This window comes from Sander lucioperca, chromosome 4 (genome assembly GCF_008315115.2).
Source record: "Sander lucioperca isolate FBNREF2018 chromosome 4, SLUC_FBN_1.2, whole genome shotgun sequence".
NCBI lineage: Eukaryota > Metazoa > Chordata > Actinopteri > Perciformes > Percidae > Sander > Sander lucioperca.
This window is the reverse complement of record NC_050176.1, coordinates 2,756,656-2,777,524: the sequence shown is the minus strand read 5'-3', so window position 1 is coordinate 2,777,524 and position 20,869 is coordinate 2,756,656. Positions and strand designations below refer to the sequence as shown.

The following is a 20,869-nucleotide window of genomic DNA, read 5'->3' as shown; positions in this document are numbered from 1 at the left end:
ACAGACGACTATTCAATGATTCGATCTAAGGAGCCTGTATTGACTGCCACTCTCAAAGTCGAATCGTCGCAGTGTCTGAAAATGTGGTTAACAAACAAATGATCATTCCATTTGGGCTATATGGGGGGGCTGAATGTCTGATTTTGCATGGAATTGCTTGGTTTTCCCCAATAAATCATGATATATAGCCCATTTTGGTATAAATGTCAGCCTATTAATAATACTGTTACAAATAATTAGAAGTAAGGATACTCTCTGGACAAATGCTGGTACCTAGTACTGGTGAGTACTGGCCCATTTCAGGAACTCATTTGTGCGTTTTTTTTGGACAGAGCACTAAAAGAGAAAGAAAGAGAGGAGTCGGTGGGGAAACCTAATTTCAAGAACTGATGGCACGATTACTGAATCTAGTAGCTCCACAGACATGATTCTCCACCTGATCCTGCAATCTGACCTATCTATGGACTTGGGGGAATTAAAAAAAAATCTACTGAGAATCTATTAAGTAAAGAGGCCAGAGAGTGATGAGATCACTTGCAACAAAGGATTTGAATCCAGTGTCTCGATTATATAAAAGTATGTGCCTTAGCCCACTGATCCAGCTGGACACCCACCAGATTAGCAAATGGAAGCCTTAGTCCTGTAATGTTTTTTTTTTCCTGCACTGTTTCCCATTATATATTTCACAGACATGCACAGAATCAGCATCAGCTTTAGAATCAGCTTTAAATGTCCAAGTAAGTGTAAACATACAGGGAATTTGACTCCAGCTTTTCATTGCTCTCAAAGAACATACACAGAAATAGACGCATGGCTTAAAATGAGGACACCAAAGCTGGACAAGGTGGACATAAACAATCGACCACAATGTACAGATATACGTTTGTTTATAAATCATTAAGACAATAGGGCAATGCAAAAGTGCAAATGGAATAAATAAAGAATTATTAATATAACAGGTTGCTTATATATCTGAGGTAGGTGGATATGACAGTCTATAAAGTGTATATTTAATAGATATTTATATGTTTAAAGTATGTGTTTAACACTGTTAAATATATAATTTACTTGAAAGGTGGATGCTTGGTGTTACAGAGTTATTGCACAGAGATTAATCCTGTCACTGTGGACTGGTGTTCATTATAGAGACAGCCTGTGGGAAGAAACTGTTCTTGTGTCTGTTTGTTTGGTCGAAAGACACAGTCTCACTCCCAGTGCATCAAAAAACAATGCCGTCTCAGTCAGATGCACAGGGCTTTCAACTAATTCCAGTGAAAGTCCCGTTGTTTGACCCATCCACCACTCCAACCTACCTCCTTATGCAGGTTTTAGGTCTTTCATACTACTCTCTACCGCTGTTGCTCTTCATCTTACAGCGCAGCGGTCAAGCTACTGCTCTGCCCGGTGCGTCCCATACAGACGCTAAAGGGTGATTTTAGCGTCGGTATCTGACGCTGAGGGCCAGATGTACTAACGCTTTTACGCCCACTTTAGGCGTATTTGTTTCGCAATGTGCATGTAAAAGCATGGCGAAGTATGTACAAACAGGGCACACTGAGGTAAAAGCGCAGACTGCTTGTTGCGGAAACTGAAAATGGCTAATAGCGCTTTTCTGTGTCATACATATGCATTCACGGGAGGGTCAAGGGGAAAGTGGGAGTTTCCCATAAAGAGATGGGAGGGGAAGTGTAAAGTGTGCCTAATTATGTATTCCGCGGTATGTACAAAAACCGCCCGTGACAGCGCGCCTCTATTTTGCGGTGAAAATTCTCTGCCTCTTAAAAGCAGGTGTAAACCAACCGCAAGCGGGTTTCCTCACATATGCCTCCTGGTGAAATGGCAGCAGTAATCTGAGCAAGACGAAGACATAGGTCAAGAAGACGAGCTGAAAGGATTTTTGCCACAAAGATCACACTTTTTCAGTTGAGTGAACACGTAATCATTAAGCGTTACAGATTAGGCAGCCATGCAATATTACAGTTACTGGAAGAAATCAAAGATGACATTGAATCTTCGAGTCAGCGTTCACATTTCATTCCAGCAGTTGTTAAACTCCTCGCTACATTACAAATATTGGCAACAGTCATAGCATCAGCAGTGGGAATATCGCAGTCTGCACTCAGCCGTATCATAGCACAAGTACTTAACGCTTTGCTACAGCGCAATTTACGGTATAGTGGGTGGAGAAAGGCGCTGATCACCCAATGAACTGCAGGTTTGGTAAATACAAAGTAAGTTGAAGTATCACAGCGTGCGCTTTCTGCAGGTTGGCCATGGCGCTGATAACGCTACATTCGCAAATGTACGTACATCTGGCCCTGAGAGCCACTGACCAAGCGTCAGTATTTGACGAGTTGTGAATGAGAATGGTTGTGTCGAACATTATTCTGTAGTGCCTACCAGAGGGGAGAAGCTGAAACAGGATGTGTCCAGGGTGTAATCATGGATGTATAATAAGAACTGGATACAGCGTTCAAGGTGGAGCCTCATTCATTCCAGTGAGAGTTGCTCAGTGGGGAATGAAGCCATCATGGCGCCAAAAATTACCTAGGTGGGGATTAAATGATTTAATTGGGTGGCTCTTCTAGAGTTTCCAAATGTTATCTGACCGGATGGATCAAATTCTGATAGTGAAACGAATCATTTCGCTGGGGTTTACTGCTTAAAAAAATGTATACACTGATTTACAGACGTCTCTTTCGCCATGCAAGTCTATGAAAAAGAGGGTTTATTGGCCAGAGGGCATCACGTGGCGGGCCGGGAGTTGGCCACTATGTTCAATTTGCTTCAAAGCCCGGTGTACTTCCTGGGGACCTGTGTGTGATAGGTCTGTAGCGATGCTTCCTACCCGTTTCCTGACTCTGGAGTCCTTGATGTAGGGCAAGTTGGCACCAATGATTTTCTCTGCAGTCCTGACTGTCCGTTGCAGTCTGTTCCTGTCCTGCCGATCCAAACCACACAGTGATGTATGTGCAGAGAACAGACTGGATGACTGCAGAGTAAAACTGTATCAGCAGCTCCTGGTCGGTTGAACTTCCTGAGCTGGGGCTTCTTCCTGATGGTGACAATGTTGGACGTCCACTTCAGGTCCTGGAAGATTGTGGATCCCAGAAACCCGAAAAGTTCCACAGCAGACAGTGTTATTGAGTATGGTAATGGGGGGGCTCACCCTGAAGTCCACCTTCATCTCCACATTTTTGAGAGCGTTCAGCTCCAGGTTGTTCTGACCACACCACAGGGCCGGCTGTTAAACCTCCTTTTAGAATGCAGACTCGTCTTTTTCACGGATGAGGCCGATGACAGTGTCGTCTGCAAATTTCAGGATTTCCTGATGAGCGTCGTTGATATGGAGCGAGACGAGCAGTGGGGAGAGCATACATTCCTGGGGGGCGCCAGTACTGATGGTCCGGGTGCTGGATGAGATTTTCTCCAGCCTTACCTGCTGCCTTGTGTCTGTCAGGAAGTTTGTGATCCACTGACAGCTGAACAGTGAGCTGGTGAGTTTAAAACGGAGGATTTCTGGGATGTTGGTGTTGAATGTTTAGCTGAAATCTAAGCAGGATCCTTGCATATGTCCCTGGGGAGTTGAGGCATTGCAGGATGTAGTGAAGTCCCATGCTGACTGCATCATCCACTGACCGGTCTGCTCGGTAGGTCAACACCAGCCATCTCGAAAGATTTATTGACCACAGACGTCAGGGCGACAGGCCTGTAGTCATTTAATCCTGTGATGGTGGATCCTTTGGGTGATGGGTCAGTGTGCAGTTTGAAATCCCTGCTGTCCCAATTCAAAGAGCGCTCCGGCTCATTTTCCCAGTCAGCGTCTCCTGGTAATCCTATAAAGAGATGCTGCTCCTTCAACAACTAAATGTTGACTAGTGGGTGGTGAAGGTTTAGATGTTCCTCCCTGGTGTATGTGATCAGAGAGAGACAGTTAAAAAATGAACAAATAAACAAAAAAGTACTAGAGATCCCAACACCAAGGCCACGTCCACGTCACACTTCGCCAGGATGCTTTACATTCATTTCATATTTCATGTAACTACAACAATGCCTTAGGGTGGTAGAGCAGCGTGGTGTTTCTTGTACAAATACAAAGGGAAACATAATGTGTATAGTGTATAGACATATACACTTGCAGTAAAACACATGGACATGGAAAGAAAAAGCTAAATAGTTTCTGACTTGCTCAGTGGAAACCCCCCCCGCCCACTGCAGGCAGATACTCTTGCAAACAACAGCCTGGAGTGAACATAAAGCTTTTCAGCCATAAAACCCAGAACAGGGCAGCTGGGTGAGAATGTGTGCTCTATTACTCAACAACAGAAAGCACACCAGATGCCTGAAAGACAAGGATAGAAGAAGGCCAACAGAAAATCCAGTAAACAACATGGACACATTCCAAAAGTCAGGATTTTGCATGCCAGCTTTGGTGTAGGTCAGGGGAAACGTTTTTGGCGGAGATGGGGTGTGTTCATGTGTATTTGCATGCTTACATATGCTTGTTGACACACAAACACAAATGTATCACAAATGCTTTAAATCAGTTTATGTGCAGAAAACTGGGTAACAAACAAACCTATGCAGATACTGTCTTCAACCAACTACAATCTAAAAGAATAAGGACAGCCTGCACACATTTTGATATTGTGATGATACACAAGTTACAGCTTGTACAGACACTATCACTGATATAAAATGGTCACAACTTGCATCTCCCACTACCATAATCCCAGTGCTTTAAAGACGGGTACAAACGCTCTTATGTGTAGTATAGCCTACTGAGCCTGTTTGACGTCAGAAATATAAAGCGCTTATTCCCTTATTTAGTCTTTGTCCTTATACTCTAAACCATCCATGTCTTTTGACATGGAATGAGTGCAGATCTCTCTAGCAAATGCATGTATACACTATATCTGCTAAGACATCTGTGAGATAAATTGCAGGGAGGGTGATCAAGCCCGAGGAGAATTGAGCTAATCCCAGCTGAGGTATAGGGTATAAGGCTGCAACTAAGTATTATTTTCATTGTCGATAATTCCAACGAATGCATGTACTTTTGCCGATGTCCGTTTCCTTCCGCTTTCTTTGTGTGTTGGACTATGGTTAACGGCTCCTCAGATCTCTGCAGGGTAAACCCAGACAGCTAGCCTGACTATCTGTCCAATCTGAGTTTTCACTCGCACAACTATTTTACAGCAGCTCCGTGCAGAGCATAGCGCCACCCATGACGATTGTGATTGGTTTAAAGAAATGCCAATAAACCAGAGAACATTTTTCTCCCATCCGGGAATGATATGTGGACTAGACCCTGGCTCCACGAACCTTTGGCTCTACGAAGTGTTTTGTTATTAGTTGTCATCAGTCCTGTTTCCATCCACAGTTAGCAACTAGCTGGTGAATATAGAGGAGCATTTAGCAGACAAATATTTACTCAGGACTTAGTGGAGACCAAAGTAGAGATAAAAAGGAGAACTCCAAATGAATGCTATTTCTGTGTCTGTGTCTGTGTAAATAGGCAATTGTTTGCTAATATGTCAATATTGCTAATTGTGTTAACAGCTTGTTCTGCTGCCCCCAAGTGGACAAAGAAAAATCTTTGAATGCAGCTTTAAGTCCAACTGCAAGTGGAACATTGGGAAAATGTATTCAAAGCCAACCATTGACAAATAGAATAATCGTAATTTTCTGTGAGGTCCTGGAGGTCCATGGATAGAGAGATTTTCTGCAAAAATAGGATGAAGGGATAGAAAATTGCAGCATGGTTTTTTTATCTCCCTCCATGAGTATAGGACACAACTGTTGCTGCTAAGAGTGCCTCAGTATTAATGGTCCATCAACTAACCCACTTTTACATCTGTCTACTAAAGCTGCTCTTGTATTTTGTTCCAATTGCTTTGTATGCATTGTCTATAAATTCAATTCAATTTGTGCCCGCTATTTTACATCTGTGAGGAGAAAATTGATATTACGATCTTATTGAAGATTGCACACTTCATAAGCAGTTAACACAATGACTGTCCTCCACGTACAGCGCTGGAGATTTTACAACACATCCTTCTCATTCGTTAGGATGAGGCCTGTCCGGACACACAGCGGGGATGCCAACGCAGGGAGCGCCGGAAAAGATCAGAACATGCTTCATTCTAGACCAGGGGTCCTCGACGTTTTTTAGGCCAAGGACCCCTTAGCTGAAAGAGAGACGGAGCAGGGACCCCCACCGTACATTGTATTAAATTGATTTGCATATTAAACTAGGCCTACAATAACGTGTAGGGCGGCCTAAAGCCTTTACACATACCATTTGATGGTACGTACAATACTAAGCTATTAACATAATAATTGACATATTCATATATTAATAAATCATGTTTTAATGTTAAACATACATGTAGCAGAGTGAATCCTTAAGCAGATCAGGATCCCCCTACTACATATATTGTATCAAATTAAGTTGCATATTAAACTGGGCCTACAATAACGTGTGGGCGGCCTAAAGACTACTTGCCTTTTTAATTTATAGAATACTAAGCTTTTCAAATAACTGACATATATAATAATATATTAATTCATTAATATATTATTAAATCTATAATAAAAATATAGCATTTTCCGACTAAGACATGTGGGATATTCCGGTATTATTTGGGTTTTAGAGGCATTCTTTGGACATGTATACAGCACATTCGGAATATGGGTTTTTAACCACAGTTTACGGCCAGGTTACGACCTCTTGCCTGTTTACGGCTTATGGTCAGCTCTGTGCGTTGTACACAAACCAACTAGCCAACAGTTTGCAAGGCTGCAGACCCGATAAGAAGGACAAACACAGCTACTTTTAAACATTATCAAAGACTTGGATATCAACAGGTTTTTGGATATGCGCACACATCACTACGCCGACCTTTCCAAGAAGATGGTTGAAGAAATGAAAGAGGAACGCTGTGTTTGCACGGTCCAACAAGTCCACCACTGCTGGAAAACTTTAAAAATCATATTTTGCACGGCTGCATGTAAAACGGAAATATTAGTGGAATATTCACTTTCATTAGTCATGTAAACAGCTTAGTCAGAAAATCGTCTTTTTTGGAATAAGGGCAAAAAACTGAATATTATGTGCATGTAAACGTAGTCAGGGGAAAGACCTAGCTGAAGGAAGTAGAGGACCTGACTCTCAGGTGTCAGGACACCAACTTACTCATGAATGTCAGCAAGAATAAAGAGATAGATCATAGTGGACTTTGTGAAGAAGCAGGAAAGGAACTACGGTAGGGCTGCACGATGTGAGGAAAATATCTAATCGCGATCATTTTTTACTGATATTGCGATTGTGATATGATTCACGATATTAGAGGGAATGATCATTTTTGTGTCATTATTCTCATTTTCATTGAAAAATATTAAAGTGCTCATATTATGCTCTTTGGCTTTTTCCCTTTCCTTTATTGTGTTATATATCTTTTTTGTGCATGTAATAGGTTTACAAAGTGAAAAAGCCCAAAGTCCACCCCAAAGGGACTTACCATCTCCAACAGAAAACACTGTTCACAAACTGCTCCAAACAGCTCTATGGTAGTCCAGCCTTTACTTCCGTGACGAACGTGCATAACTTTGTAACCCACGTTATAATGCTTGCCTAGCTGCTAGCGTGGCACACCTTCGTACTCTGCTTCTGACTGGCTTGTAGTGCTGACCTAGGTACTGCGCATGTGCGACTCCCAACAAAGATCGAACAGAAGTGTAATGCCTCACTCGGGCTACGTTTACACATGCCGGCTATTTTCATAAACGGACATTTGACCCTCTCCGTTTTCAAAAATAACATCGTCCACACCTGTCAGTTTTCAGAAAAGTGTTCGTTTGCACGTACCCGTGTATATGCCGTCAAGAGCGTGCCAAACCTGTAGGTGGCAGTGTAACGAGAAGCTCAAGCCCACGTTAGCCAATCAGAATCCCGAAAATAGCAACAACAGCAACGAATCACTTACTCTCTCTTTTGAACAAAGACGAAACCTCCGTTTGTCTCAGTTTACATGCAAACGTGCAAACAAAGTTTTCAAAAATCTCCACTCTGGCCTGAGTTTTGTCTCAGTTTTTCAAAATAACCATGTACATGTAAACAGGGTTTCAGTAGCTAAAACAGAGAGCTCAACACACAGGGTGAAAAGAGGAGCTGCAGCAATGTGTACTACAACAAATATATGGTGTTTTTTGAAAATTAAACCATGTAAACCTATGCTGGTACAACCTCTAAATACAATTATGAACCTGAAAACGAGCATAATATGAGCACTTTAAAATAAAATAAAAATATTAAAATTATTATGATTTTTGCAAGGCTCTGTACCAAACAAAGACTGTCTCTGTAGTCTGTAGGATAGGATTTGTGGATTTGTAGGCCGGAACGTCTCTGCAGCATTACAATACTTAATTCAGAATGTTTTGACACATATTTTGCCCTTAACAAAGTTTGCGCCCGCCTGCGATTTGGATATTGCGCTAGTCCATATTACAATTTCCACAAAAATGCGATTAATTGTGCAGCCCTAAACTACAGTACCTTCTATCAGCATGATTTCATGTGACAAAAAAAAGATTCAAATTAAACAACCATTCAATTTTGTCATCGTCAGCACACCAAATTCTTTTTTTTAAACAGACATTTCACTTAATAAAGATATTCTTAACTTATAATAATGACAATACAGAAGACAACACAGAATCTGCCAAACTAGCAAGTAACTTTCTTCTAAATGTGTTACGACTTCATGTGATAAATAAAGTTGATTGATTATAGTGGCCAGGTGTGTAAGACTGAAATGACGAAACAAGACACACACACACACACACACACACACACACACACAGGGGAGAAAGGAACATGGGGCAGACTACATTATGGCAAATATATGTTAAGATACTGAGTTAACGGTAACAGCATGTCATTCACTAGTCCTATACAACCTAAAGTGACTAAAAAACTCCAACTTTCAACATGTTACAATTATCTTGCGCAGGGATTAGGGCTGCACAATATACTATGAAGAAAATATGCCATATGTGATAACGCTTGAATATCGCAATAATCATATTGCGAGTGTGAGTGTGTAACATACTCACTGTGGACACTCAGTTCTCTGACTCGCATTTAGAATGAACTTCCCCTTTCTGCTGTTCCTCTTTCTGACCTGTACACCGTATTCCGCAGAACTGAGCCTTAGAAATGGCTTTGTTGCGTCAGCCTATGAGAAATCTACAGTAATTACGTGTCCATCCCCTCAGTTGTTAACATGATCTTGACTTGAAATGAAAAAATAATCCTTACCACTCGTATGTTTTTATTCCCTCTACATGATCACACTCGGGTCACAGGAATGTTGTCAGGACATTACGGTTCATACCCCTGCACTCCGCATTTCTGCTGGCTTGTGATAACTGTGATCTACAAATCATAGCTTATTGTGCTGTTGTTCCTACGTAAATCATTCTAGATTATCACCTTGGAAAACTGAAGAAAGCTACGTTATTGTATTTGGGTGCGTCATATTCTCACATTCTCATATTTAAGGGTCTCATATGAGCTCATTTCTTACGAAGACATGAGAAAAAAGTTTACAGTTTTTGCCGATTGCTTACACACTGAAATCAAAAGTATTACACAATTATCAAAAGCTTACACTCAAGGAGCAAAACATTGACCCAGATGTGCACCACTATAAGCACAATATCAGCCTCACACTTTTTGCGAGTGATTTGCAAAACACTAAACACACTTGTATACATTAGACACAGAAGTATATCATGATGTCACTTCCTGACTGTCAAATGACCACACCTATGAGCCAATCTGTGAAACACAGCCATCAGGTATGCAAACACATGATTGCTTAATTGTAGACACACTAATCAGGTTTAAGCATTATAAAAATGCAGCGGGTAAGTCTAGTATGTTCTGTACTGTATTTTCAGTTTTTTTCAGATCTTTCTTTTTGTTTGTGTTATGGTTTCAGTATTTTACTTTGTATTTTGTTTTATTTCTGTTACCTGTATTATTGATTTCTGTATGTTCCCTGTGTTTGTATATTTTATTCTGTATATTTATGCCCCTGTTTTGTAGATTTCCTGTTTTGTATATTTTCTGGTTTTGTATATCCCGGTTGTGTTGTTGTATTCTGTGTTGTGTATGTATTTTGTCGTGTATTTTTCTGTTCCCAGTTGTGCGTTTCCCGGTTAGTTCTGTTTCCTGTTTTATTTTGATAGTCTGTTTTCTGTCTTGTCTTGTCTAGCTTTACTTTGTGTTTTCCCGCCTGTGTGATTGTCTGATGTGCTCCACCTGTTCCCCAGCCCTGGTGTCACCTGTCTTGCGTCTTCTCGTTACCTTGTTTATTTAGCCCCTGTGTTTCCTTTGTCTGGTGCCAGATCGTTTTGTGTCTGTTTGTGTCCGTGCCCTGCCACCCTGCGTGTGTTCATGTCCTTCCCTGCGTTCTTTTGTGAGTTTTTCCGTGTTATTCTGTTCCTGTGGTTTTTCCAGCCTCTGTGCTGTGTTTTTTGGTTGCAATAAATCCTCTACGCCAACTTTCTCCTGCCTGCCTGCCTCTCCCTGCGTTTGGGTCCACTATTCCTCACTCCTCGCAACAGTTTGTTGTTTATTTTTTTTTACTGTAATTGTAACCTGTACTGGATACAGTTTGTTTGTCTGTTTGCTGAGCTAACAGTGTTATGCACACTACTGTAGTAGCTGTATGAAAACTGGGACATGTTTTGTTGTGATTCTCCATGTCGACATGTTGACTGATTTGGGCATATGGGGAGAAATTAATTGTATTTTCCTCAGTCTGCAGCATTAGTCTTGTGTAGTGTTTGGTGAACATATTGTATATTTGCACTTTCTCTGTGTACTTCATTTACAGTACTCTAATCACTGAGAAGTTTAATTGCTAAGTGTTTTAGGTTAGCAACAGCAGTGTAACTGGTTAAAACAGAATTAAGTCATATGGAATATGTGTTTCATATGGTAACAAAATATGTTTTTGATAAATTAGTGTATAGTTTTTGCAAGAGTGTTTCATTTTGCAAAGGGTCTGAGGTGTTCTGCTAATTGGGTATGTGGTTGTGCTAATTGGGTGTAGTGTTCTGAAAAAAACGGTCCCTGATTTCAAAATAGTGCTTAAGCAATAAAAAAAACTAATAAGGGAAAATCCTTCAATTTCTCATCTCTTGTCATTTGCTTTGAGATAAATAAAAACTGCAATGTTTGTGTATTTGTGACGCCTAACACACATGTTTAGTGTGTCTCCTTCCCCATACAACATTTGCATTTCTTGGCACGTCACTATGATTGTCAATAGCCCTTGTCAGACTATATGTCACATTTCTGGCTTAATTTTGTGGCCATTTGTCATTCAAATATAGTTGTTTTTCACGTTAATGTTCCTTACGGCTTATTTAGAACATTTAATAAAGTGCCCAGTTGTGCAAGAGACAGCAGTGATGAGTTAGATCTTATGAGAATGTGAGAATGTCACCATGCCCTCCCGGACTGTACGCTGCCTTCCCACTCACAAGCCGTGGATCACCAATGACCTGAAAGTTCTCCTGAATGAGAAGAAGAAAGCTTTCAGGTCATGGGACAGACAGGAGCTGAGGGAAGCACAGCACAAACTACGGGACAAACTGAGGGAATGTAAAAACTCCTACAGGAGGAAGCTGGAGGCCAGTCTACAGGAGAACAATATGAGGGAGGTGTGGACAGGGATGAAAGAGATCACCGGGTGTGGGGGTAGAAGAAGACCAACACCAGGCAGCCATGAGAGAGCAAACAAGCTGAACTGTTACTTTAACAGGTTTAGCTCACAGCCATCCCTTGCCTCTTCTACCACTCCACCAAGTTGATGTGGTGGTGAGTGGTACGGGGGCTCCACAGGGGACTGTGCTGTCTCCTTTTCTGTTCACCTTATACACCACAGACTTCCAGTATAACTCAGTCATGTCACCTACAGAAGTTCTCTGATGACTCTGCAGTTGTTGGGTGTATAAGGGATGGACAGGAGGGAGAGTACAGAGTGCTGGTGGACAACTTTGTGGAGTGATCTGGTAAGAATCACCTGCTGCTGAATGTGGATAAGACCAGAGAGATGGTGATTGACTTCAGGAGGAAGGGAACGGCTCCGCAGCCCCTTTGCATTCTGGTGGAGATGTGGACATGGTTGAGGAGTACAGATACCTGGGTGTCAACATCGACAACAGGCTGAACTCGAAAGTCAACAGCACTGCTGTTTACAAGAAGGGGAGGAGCAGACTCTATTTCCTGAGGAAGCTGAGATCCTTCGTGTGCAGCAAGATGCTGGAGATGTTCTACCAGTCTGTTGTGGCCAGCGCTCTGTTCTCCTCCGCCATCTGCTGGGCCAGCAGCATCGGAGCCAGCGACACAAACAGACTGAACAAACTGATCAGGAAGGCTGGCTCCGTTATTGGCTGCAAACAGGAGACGTTTGAAGCTGTGGTGGAGAGGTCACTGAACAAACTGTTATCTATCATGGATAACCCCGACCACCCTCTCCACCCCACACTGGTCTAAGAGGCTCCGACAGCTTCGATGTCGCACGGACCGCTACAGGAAATCATTCCTACCACAGGCAATAAAACTTTTTAACACTTCATCTCTGAGTGTTAGATAAGACTCGTATACATCACAACTGCACTGAATGCACCTTGCACAACCTTGCACAATCATTACTAGTGAAACAGTTGTATATTTTTTCTATACAGTTACAGTTTCTACAGTTTATATCTATTGAAACAGTTGTACATTTTATTTCCAAATTGTATATATTTTAAATATTGCTAGTGTATTATTCTATTATTTCATGTATATTGTTTCCTATTATTTAATGTTTACTCTGTATGTGTGGTGTGTGTCTGAAATTTTGCTGCTGCAACAATGTTATTTCCCATTTTTTGGGATCAATAAAAAAATCTATCTATCTATCTTATCATAGCAAAGAAGAAGACCATTTTCCATTTTCCTGGATAGCTCACCTGGTAGAGCGTGCGCCCCATGTACAAAGGCTCAGTCCTTGTCGCAGCGGCCACAAGTTCAACTCTGCCCTGCGGCCTTTTGCTGCATGTCATTCCCCCTCTTTAACCCCTTTCACATCTTCAGCTGTCCTAAATAATAAAGGCCTAAAATCCCCTCCAAACAAATCTTAAAATAAAAAAATAAAAGAAGTACATGTCTAAAGGGGCTTAACAGTGGAAGAGCATGAACCTGGTAGCTGGACTACAGTATGTGTTGTGTCACATGTGTGCATGTGCATCTGCGTATGCGTTCACGAGATACAAACAAAATGGGGACCCACTCATCAAAACATTGCTCCATATCACTACTAGTGGGCGACAGGAATCTACTGTGCAGGAAACACAAGAACCGCCCTTCTGCTTGTAGGTATGCACGCACATACACAGTCTACTAAGTGAGCGAGAGAGTGAGATTAATACGTTACTGATACAACACCACCATAAAAATGTGATAAGCACTTATGCATGCTCTTGGGGGAATCACTGGAATTGTTGGGTCTTGTTAATTATAGAGTGTTGTCTAGATCTACTCTATCTGTAAAGTGTCCTGAGATAACTCTTGTTATGATTTGATACTATAAATAAAATTGAATTGAATTGAATTAAATGCCAGCCAACAGGCCGGGTTTACACAGTCATCACTGCAGCTCTCATACAGTAGCTCATATTTGCAGAAGGCCACCACACACAGAAACACACACACACACACACACACACACACACACACCATTGTCAAACAGGTGCACCTGTTTCAGATGTCTTTTCTGGGATAAAAATAAACCAATGTCCAGTGTGCTGTGTAACACTGGATTCAGCGATTAATTTATTCACAGTTCTGGATACACATGCTCATTGTAATGTTCCACTATGAGTCAGAGACACAAGTAAAGTTATTCTAACAGGTTCATTAAACCATTCAAAACAGTGCAGAGAAAACTTACAGATGTACCACAATGTCTCGCAGAAAACAAGGGCTCTCATTCACCGGTTAAATCCAACAACAACAGATGCATAAATATATATATATACGCATGGTGCGTACAGGATTACGGCTGCACCACTGTTAGTGGTAAAAAACTTAGGGTACATTTAAACCAAGTAATAGTTTGATAACTTTCGAACTTCCTCTAATAAAAAACAAAAAAAAACTAGAACTGCAAGCAGTTATGAATGGGGTCCAAGCCTCCTCGGCGCCAGTCCCCCCTGGCGCGAGTCGCCCCTGACGACGCTAAGAGCCCACGGAAGCGGGGCCCGCAAAAGGAGAACCCAAAGCACGATGGCGGCGAGGCAAAAGTCAGGAAATTTGACCAAGTGCGAGGTACAAAATCTGTAGTGAAATGCAATTGCAAATTTCCTCTTCATTGCGTAAAAGGCCAAAACATTCCTACCTCAATTATAGCGCCCCCTAAAGGGCGATCATCACCAAATCGAATGTGTCGAACAATAATCTCAAGTTTTGTGATGATAGCATTTACTGCAGCAGAGATATTTCCATTGCAAATTATTCCCATTTAAATGCATTGACTTATTTGCCAAAAGGCCTCTACGTTCATTATAGCGCCCCCTAACGGCCAATTTTCACCAAATTTGGTAGGGAGGCTCCGAGTGGGATGTCGAACAACAGTACAGAGTTTTGCTCCGATACCTATTGATTTGGCCGAGATATGCTAACGTTCGTGTTTTGTGGCTAGCTACAAAAATTAGTTTGCTTGTAAATTGCAAATGGTGTAACGTAGTCAAATTATTTTGTTAACTTTAGGTCAGGTCTGTATGGAGATGCTACGTACCAAGTTTCGTGCCAATAGCTTGCACGGCCTAGGAGGAGATAGAAAAAGTTTGTTTTGCGCATTGCGCGATATTGCGAAAAAACTTGGGAATGGGCGAGGCCTATATCATCAGACTCAGATGGATTCAAGGAACACGTGGATATAAGGGTTTCTAATCTGCGATGTAGACTGTGGGAGTTATAGGCAAAAGCACGTTTTAGGTCATTATAGCGCCACCTAGTGGTCCATGTGTGTAATTTTTGGTAGGTAAGGTTCATGAACCATTGTCCATTTACACTGTAAATTTTAAGTTGCTCACATTAGTGTAGTGGTGAATCCAAACCTGGGTCCCATAGGCCACGCCCACTTTGACGAATCAGTACCCAACTTTACGACAGGTTTACGATAAATCGCGAATTTTCACACATAAAAGTCAGGCGGAAATGGGCGTGGCCTATATCACGTGATTCAGTTGGATCCAGGGAACGCGTAGATGTATGGTTTTTGAATGTCGGGTGTACGGTGTGGGAGTTATAAGGCCAAACGCGTTTTTTTCTGCTATAGCGCCACCTAGTGGTGTAAGTGGCTGAATTTTTTTGTCCGAGGTCCCTGCAGGGATCTGGACGAGTCCTGAAAACGGCACCCCCCACCATGTATGGTTTAGGCTGTAGCATCTGTTTTATCAGCGGAAGAATAATAATAAGAAACCTTAGAAAAGCAATAGGGTTCCACAGCCCTGCTGTGCGAACGGCGGAGCTTCGCTACCGCCCGTTCTTCCAGCCTCGGGCTTGGACCCCTAACAAAAAAAACTTTATTCTTAATCATCACATACAACTGACAATGTAGTGAAATTGAATAACTGCATTTAACAAATCCTAAGCAGTAGGAGCAATAGACAGCTATACATACAGCATCCAGGGACCAACTTGGGATTCAGTGTAGGACTGGGCAATATATTGATGTTATATAGATATATGAGGCTAGATATCGTCTTAGATTTTGGATATCGTGATATGAGTGTTCCTGGTTTTAAAGGCTGCATTACCGTAATGTGATGTAATTTCTGAACTTACCAGACTGTTCTAGCTGTTCTATTATATGCCTGTAACCACTTAGTCATTATATCCACATTACTGATGATTCTTTTTCAAAAATCTCATTATGTCAATATTTTGTGAATGCACCAATAGTCAACCCTACAATATCGCCGCAATATTGACATTGAGTGTTTGGTCAAAAATATTGTGGTATTGGGCGCCTGGGTAGCTCACATGGTAGAGTGCGCGCCCATATACAGAGGTTCACGCCTCGATGCAGCGGCTGTGGGTTCGACCCCAACCTGCGGCCCTTTGCTGCATGCCATTCCCCCTCTTTCTCTCCCCTTTCATGTCTTCAGCTGTCCTATAAATAAAGGCCTAAAATGCCCCAAAAATTATATATATGTGTTATTTGATTTTCTCCATTTCGCCCAGCTCTAGTTCAGTGTCTTGGTCAGGGACACCTTGACATGTGGCCCTGTGCTCGTAGCTATTTAAATGTATTTTAGCAGCGAGCAGTATTCAAAAGAACATTTTAATCATAGTGTACATGTGTCAGCCAAACACATGTGAACACCACCACAACATAGACATGCACTCACATACAAAGACACCTGGGGTACATGTTATGCCCAGCTCTGTGTCCTACCTGTCCGAAGACTGAGTCGACGATGGGTCGCAGCTTCCTTTTGTCTCCCTCTGGCAGCCAGACGTCATCGGGGTCTCCCACGGGAGAAGAGAGACTCAAGGTCTTGGCCTTAGGCTTTGGAGGCCTCTTTACACTAGCTGAACTCCACCGCCTTAATGATTCAATCTTCTTCTTGATGGAACCCTGTAGAACGGTGTAGGAACAAAGAGAACATGAAATGGGAATGTTGTCTCACAAGAAACGCAAGAGAAAGAGGACTGAGTCAGAGATGATTTTTCATGCAGAAGAGATTATGAATGAATTCCTGGAAAGGATAGTATCAGAAAAAAGGTTGAGGTAAAGAAGCCACAGCAGCACAGATACACTCACACCTACGGAAGGTGCAGTTGGAGTCACAAAAACAGCATTTATCATTTAACATAACCTTTTTAATGCACCAGCTCAGAAAAAGTTGACAGTCTCCGAAAACACAATAATTGATGGCATTTGTCAGTTTTTCTTGCACACATAGTAACAATGATATTATGTTTAAATAAATAAAAATGAAGCCATAATTTTGTTAATAGAAAAGTTAATAATGTCTGTGCCAGCCAGGCCTCAGAAGACAAACGCTCGGTCCCCACAGTACATCTCGTTGAGTTTGTAAGAGCACCAGGGCCAGAATTTAGGACACTGCAAAGTCATATTTTGGCATCCATCCACTGACCTTCTTTATTAACTTCCCCTCTGGCACCTCAACGGATGATACGCTTTTGGAGTCGGTCATCGTTGCAGCGCAGCTTGCATGCACAGAGACGACCTCTTTCTTTCTCTCCGTCTCTCCTGCTGTCACGCTTTGGTCCACTCCTCTTTATCTGTCTCTAGAGCATCTGACACTGGTTGATAATCTGAGGCATATATCCTACTGTTGTTGCCCCTCCTTCTCTCATCCCTCCTCCTATATTTGCATCCATCACTCACTTTTTCATCTGTCGGCTGCTATCCCCCTCTTCTCTTGGCCTCTCCCCCTGTAAATATTGCAATCACACACAAATGCTAGTTCATTCAGACACACATGTTTAGGCACAAGGAAAAAATGTTTAGCTGTCTTTTTAATTGATATAAAATAAATAAACAAAACAACTTTGTGTTACTTGAACACCTATCTTGTCTTTTTTGGACACTTTTGTGTCCACGTATGTGACATCTCCAATAAACCTGTGGGTTTTTAATCCTCTGCACTTTGTAGTGCTTCCCATTGCATTCACCAAATTACACACACACACACGCACACACACACACACACACACATCACCTGTTCCTGTTTTAAGATTTCTTAGGCTCTCCGTCTTCTGTAATTAGAGGGGTTTCTGCATGTGTGTGTGTGTGTGTGTGTGGGGGGGGGGGGGGGGGGGAGGGGGCTTGTGGTCATTTGGGGGTTGTTTTGTGTCTTTTTATTGTTTTGCATCTCTGTGGCGGTTTTGCATCTTTGAATAGTCGTGTTGCATCTATTTTTAGTCGCTTTCTGTGTGTTTGTAGTCAGAGTTCTTTCTAGTGGTTGTATGTTTATTTTTGGTCATTTTGTGTTTAGTATTTTTAAGTCATTTAGCGTCCCTTTGTGGTCGTCGGCTTTTCTGTAGTCATTTTGTCGTTTTGTGTCATTTTGTGAGTCAGGGCCCCTGGCCCTATAGGCCTCTGGGCCTGAACTCACCTGTTTAGTAATGGCACTACCATTGGGCACGGGTGGGCCTGGGCCCACCCATTTTAAGTCCGGGCCCGCCCATTTTGACCCAGGCCTATAGTGAGTAGTGAGTGATTTTCATTCTAGCAGTTCATCCAATAAGCAGCCCGAGGAAAGCTTTGAGTGAAAGCTTCTCAGCCAATCAGCGGCTTCTACCCCACATGTGGACTCTTAAGCCTGCCCACAGGCTGCATCGTCACCAGCAAGTGATCCAATGAAATAAATGACGTTGGCGCGCAAGCTTTTCGAGCAAGCTCAGTGAGACAGACACAGACGGTAGCTATTAGCTAATATGAAACGCAAAGCAATGCAAAGCAGCTTGTTTTCATTTAAATTCAGCAAGAAACGCTCCGAGGAGCAGGATGAGGAAACTCCTGCCAATGCCATTTTAAGCAACGCGGTTACAAGTGACGAGTTACCATCCTGCTCGGCCGCCCTCTCCCCATCAAGTCCTCCCGTAGCCACCCCCTCACACCAGCAAGGCAAGTAGGCTAACAGTTAGTTAGTTTCATTTCATTTTTCATTTCATGTCGATACAGTTCTTCTGTCATTCTGAATTTATAAGAAACAGTTAAATAATTTTGGACAGTTCCCTGTCCGCCATGCTGGGTAAATAAATGGAGAGAGAAACAATCCATTTCAGTCTTTTTGTGTACTGAACGTTCAAAAGACAGAAATGAAGTTAGGCTTACTGCCAAGGTGTATGTCTTTTTTCCGCATCAGCACAGAGCTGAGGACAGCGACACAAGAGCCACACAGGTAGGCTACTTAGTCGCTGTCCTCAGTGCCGCAGAAAAGTGCTGAAACGGAGATGAAGGGCTTATTTTAACTGGCCCATCCAGTTTTCTGGAGGCCCACCTACAATCAAAATTCTGGCGCCGCTAGTGGGGATGTGGTTGTTGTAGCATTTCTAAGTTGCTGGATTTAAATATCAGCCTGAGGAGAGGGTTGACAGCTGACCACTCCCCTTAGTAAACCACACACACACACACACACACACACACACACACACACACACACACACACACACACACACACACACAATGTGTAACGTTATTTTAATATGTGGTTTGGGAACTAGTATGGGAACAGTTAGAGTTTCGGTAAAGCCTTTCAAGGATCAACTTTGGCATTTCTGCCAAAGAGAGGAGGGAAGGGCTCAGCAGAACAAGAGTTGACAGGTCGATGGAACTTCATGCAAATATACAGATATATTGAAAGTGAAGGTAACAAACATAACTCATTATTTAGTTGGTTTGATCAACAAGCCTTTTTCACAGAAGACATTTTGACTGGTGACAATAGTGAAAGTGTAAATAATAAAATGAATGAGAATTAGCTGCTTTGGTTTCAGGGTCCTGGTGTTGTGCATGCATGAGATTCCAATTACACAGCTTACGTAAGAATTTGTCACTAACCGCGGGTGAAGGCTAAAGATGACAGTGTTGAGAAAACTGAACACAATCTGTGCCTAAAACAAATCTGCAACTGGCTTCTATTGTAGTACTTAGACCTGTCTGCCATGCCGAAATGATGGACAAAACATGATTTCTCAGAGTCAAAGATTAAATGATTTAAAGTGTCTGTCACAACATTACTTTATAGGAGTCCTGTGTTTCTATGTTCAGTAATATTGAAGATATAATTAAAAGACATTTTCAAATGTCGGTCTTTGTCAAATCCCTCACATCTTTTGTAATGTTTGCAGCTCTCTGAGGTTGAAAATCATGAGTTAAAAAAAAAGTTGAATGGATGAAAAAAAGAGTGAAAACTTGGCTACTCCAAGATCCTTAACACTAGTTAGTAAAGCTTGAACAGAGCAAAGGCTTTGTTACTTCCCAGTTCGTGGCTGCTGGTTAGGGGCAGCGTATTTGCTCAATACTGGACCCAAGATTTCAAATATTTCAGATTTCAAAGATTTTGGTTCACATTAGTCACTAAAGACACCAATACATGGGAAAATAGGGTCAGAGATGACACTTGGATCTCTAAGGACTTTTTATATGTTATAGAGGAGACATTTATGAGTGATGAACATTTGTCAGATTTTCTGTTGCAATTCGTGGTAGATTTACCACTTTTTTCTCACACAATGCTTGTACTAAATGTGGTCTGGCTAACAAGCACAAATCAGAAACAAATCCATGAATAGCTGAGTGCTTCCTGAACAAAGGACTTCATAGATGAGACTGCAAATTACCAAGTTAAGGTTATCTGTTAAAGAAAGATAACGTTCGTAAGATGATGCCTGCCAGAGAACCTTTTGCTTGATTTGATTTGTTGTGAATTTGAATTACTGTGAAAAAGCTGCGTTGGGAACAGACTTTTGGTATAGTGTTTCTTAAGCAGTAATTCACATAACCTGTCTGCCAAATAGAGGAGGGAAGGGCTCAGGAGAGCAAGAGCTGACAGGTCGATGGATGCAGCCAAGTGCTGTACAATACAGATATATTGAAGGTGGACTTAAACATAACTGTCATTAGTATTTAATTGGTTTCAGCAATAATCCTTCTTCACAGAAGACATTTTGACTGGTGACAATAGTAAAAGTGTAAGTAATAAAATGAATGAGAAATAGCTGCTTTGGTTTCAAGGTCCTGGTATTGTGCATGCTGGCTCA

General features: G+C 41.9%; 1 protein-coding gene across 2 annotated transcripts in view; it reads right to left on the bottom strand.

The window, feature by feature from the left end:
• Positions 1 to 17,468, bottom strand: part of cabp2a (calcium binding protein 2a) — a 31,994-nt gene extending 14,526 nt beyond the window's left edge. Inside the window, exons 1-2 of one of the 2 annotated variants that reach the window (XM_031284543.2) lie at positions 17,236 to 17,468; positions 16,530 to 16,712 (exon numbers count right to left, since the gene is read on the bottom strand). In XM_031284543.2, the coding sequence (XP_031140403.1) occupies positions 16,530 to 16,712; positions 17,236 to 17,295 (243 nt within the window). In that variant the 5' untranslated portion in view covers positions 17,296 to 17,468. The remainder of the gene's footprint in view (positions 1 to 16,529; positions 16,713 to 17,235) is intronic. The other variant, XM_031284542.2, reaches the window with a different exon arrangement.
• Positions 17,469 to 20,869: the final 3,401 nt, after the last annotated feature.